Source organism: Anarrhichthys ocellatus, unplaced genomic scaffold (genome assembly GCF_004355925.1).
Source record: "Anarrhichthys ocellatus isolate YVR2014 unplaced genomic scaffold, GSC_Weel_1.0 scaffold2995, whole genome shotgun sequence".
NCBI lineage: Eukaryota > Metazoa > Chordata > Actinopteri > Perciformes > Anarhichadidae > Anarrhichthys > Anarrhichthys ocellatus.
The window spans coordinates 3,555-6,889 of NW_022282969.1; the positions used below are offsets into that span (position 1 = coordinate 3,555).

Here is a 3,335-nt window from a genome sequence, read left to right on the forward strand (position 1 = left end):
ACTCTCACACACACACACACCTACACACACAGACACACACTCTCACACACACACACACACACTCTCGCACACTCACACACACACACACACTCCCTCCCTCCCTCTCTCTCAGCTGAGCGGTCATGCAGACTCACATGTTTGAGGCTGAAATGACCAAACGGAGTCATGAATGAACTTCTCACTCCGGTCTGTTTAGGTGGGCTCTGTTGTCATGACAACAGCGGGAGATGAAGAGATGGATGATCGAGGATGCTAGCATCCAGCTGTTAGCATCCAGCTGCTAGCATCCAGCTGTTAGCATCCAGCTGTTAGCATCCAGCTGTTAGCATCTAGCTGCTAGCCGAGGCTAACGGGAGTTCCTCCTGTGCTTGAATATAAAGACAGAACACTATTGAAAAGGAGCTTTTATTCTATGGTGGCTCTAAAGGTCAAAATACATGCAAATGAAGAAAACATCTCCAGCTATTATCTGTATAATATATAATATATATTTTTTATTATGATTGATTCAGATATTATTTGATATATTAATGCAGCGTTTCTAGTTTATTTGAATCAGTTAATCAATCAATTAAAAAAAATAAAAAATAAGGAGATAAGGTGTCAAAAAATATTTTACAAAAATACGTTTACACACGACATGAAACAGACGTGATTTGAATATATGTATAGTGTACTAAGTGTGTATATATATGTGCAGGTATTTGTGCAAGAAGGAGAAGTAAATAAGATAAATTATTAATAATAATAATAATGTTGATAAATGATAAACTCTACTGTGACTTTGTAGTACTTTTACTGAAGTCAGATTATGAATTCAGAGTATTTATATAAAGTCTGAGACGTCTTGTGATCCGTCTCCGTTCTTCCACACAGAGAAGACGTTAACTCGTCCTCTTGTTGTTTGTCGTCGTCTCTTTTTGTTTGCAGGTTTGATTCTTCACCGAGTTATTATCTTAAATTCTTAGCATGCAGTCCAACATTTTGAGGCCAGAAAAATATTATTTTTCATGCACAGAATTCATATTTTATCGTAATTGTTATCCCCCAAATAATAATTTAACAAAAATCTGTTCTTTGATCCATGAATTTATTGACATGTTTGCTATGATCCACACAATGATCGTGTTAAATTGACTCATTTCTTTATGTTTATAATGATAAAACAATGATAATCTATCTTCACAATCATACGTTTTCTGTCCTCAGAATGTCCCGTTGCATGCTCCGTACCTTTCCCCTGTTTCTGGATGCATTGAATAGTAATGGTGGTAATAATAATCATATTCTTTCTGCTGGTATTTGCTGTGTTGCAGATCTGTGTGCGATAGACCAGCAGCTCTGTGAGGATGAGAACGCTCTGCTGAGTTTCGAGGCGATCTGCAGCATCCACAAGCTGATGGACGACGACGCCGATGGCTCGGTGGACACGACGGAGACGGACGGGGTGAGACGGAAACTAAAGATCGTTATTGTCCTGCTTTTTACACATAATAAATAATAACTTGTCCAACCGCTCCCTCAGTTTCTCAGGGAGGATCTGAAGTCTCACGACTCCAAAGCCAAACACAGCAGCTTCCACCGAGCCGACCTGCACATCAGCGTGGAGGACATGTGGGCGGCCTGGAAGAGCTCCGGAGGTGAAGACGACATGTTGTGATTACCGTCAGCTGAAGGCAGCGTTCACGTTAACGTCTTCACTCTGCTGTTCGGGAATTTTAACGTCAGTTTAGAATTAATTTGAGTGAAAAATCTCTTTAAATGTGAACACAGAGACACATTCAATGAGATGGAGACTCCCAGAGGACGTCTCCAGGAGCTATAAATAGATCATTTCATCTTTTACTGACGGTACAGCAGCACATCGATGAGCTTCAGGCCTCTCTGTCTGTGCGTCCGTCCTCCACACTTCCTCCTCTTCAACAGGATGAATTCAACACTGAGCCGATAAACTGCAGAAGAAGAAAAGTTCAACAAAACAAAGGAAACTCTTCATGTTTCCTCCGAGTCTGTAAATAGAACACGGACACGTTCACTTCATCAGGGAACTAAACCGCCTTTTAGCAATCGTACATTTAAGGTTCACGTTGTTTTAAAGACGTCAGAGATAAAGATTTATCGGCTTTGGAAGATTAGGGGAAAAAATAAGGAAGGAAGGAAGGAAGCAGAAAAGGGAGGAATGAGGAGGAGAGGAGAGGAAAGAAAAATAAATGGGAAAAAAGAGAAATATTGAGAGAAAAGAAAGAAGAGAGGATGGAGAGAAGAACTCTGAAAGGAAGGGAGAAGTATGGAAAGGGAAGGAAACAAGGAAAGGGGATGAAGGAGGGAAGGACAGAAAGAAAGTAGGAAAAGGAAAGATGGAAAGCAAGAGAAGAGGGATGGAAGGAAGGAAAGAAAGGAAGAGAAGTCAAGAGGGGATGACAGAAAGTAGGAAAGAAGGAAGGAAGGATAAAGAAACAAGGGAAGGAAGGAAGCAAAGGTGGGAGCAAGAAGAAAGGAATTAGATAAAAAAGACAAAGGAAAGAAGAAAGAATAGAAAGAGAGAAAAAAGGATGAAGGAAGGAAAGAAAGAGAGGATGAATGAAAAAGAGATGTTGAAAGATTCAAAAGCAGAACTGTGTGTAAAAATAAAATCCTATTTTTTAGCTTCCAGCTCAATTTGTCACAACGATGACGTAACCTTCAGTCGTATTGTTTCTTCTGCATGAAGACGTAGTAACACAGAACTAATGAAGTGAAGTAACAGATGCTCTTCCTCCATGTCTTCAGTGTATAACTGGACGGTGCAGCAGGTGGAGGACTGGCTGTGTGTCAGCGTGGAGCTTCCTCAGTACGCAGAAACCTTCAGGAAGCTCCAGCTGGACGGGAAGGCCTTACCCAGGTACAGGACTACAGCTCCCATCATGCCTTGGGGGGGGGGGGGGCTCTCGTTTTACCTTTAGAAGTATGAAGATTTAGCTATCAGCAGCTGTTGTCTGCAGTGAACTCATAACTGTACAGACGAGTATCACTGACATACTTTGAAACCTGAAGCGTCTTTTAACGGATTCTGAGCTGATTTGTGACTTTTATCAGCGATGGACGTTAGATGTGTCACATGTCACGATATCTTCAGGAAGTGTGAGTCACACAATCTATAAGCATGTGTCCCATGTCTGAGTGTTCAGATAGGACCGTACCAGGGTTAACTCTCTACAGCCTAATAACTGTAATGACCTGAGACATAAACCTGAGTTTATATTTCATAAACCTGAGTTTATATGTCATAAACCTGAGTTTATATGACATAAACCTGAGTTTATATGTCATAAACCTGAGTTTATATTTCATAAACC

The 3,335-nt window shown here is 40.7% G+C and overlaps 1 protein-coding gene across 1 annotated transcript; it reads left to right on the top strand.

The window, feature by feature from the left end:
* The first annotated feature begins 1,210 nt into the window (after positions 1–1,210).
* Positions 1,211–2,942, top strand: LOC116378683 (stromal interaction molecule 1-like). The gene is made up of 3 exons (XM_031840593.1): positions 1,211–1,447; positions 1,526–1,640; positions 2,770–2,942. Exons 1-3 carry the CDS (start codon positions 1,211–1,213, stop codon positions 2,940–2,942), a joined length of 525 nt encoding a protein of 174 aa, XP_031696453.1.
* Positions 2,943–3,335: the final 393 nt, after the last annotated feature.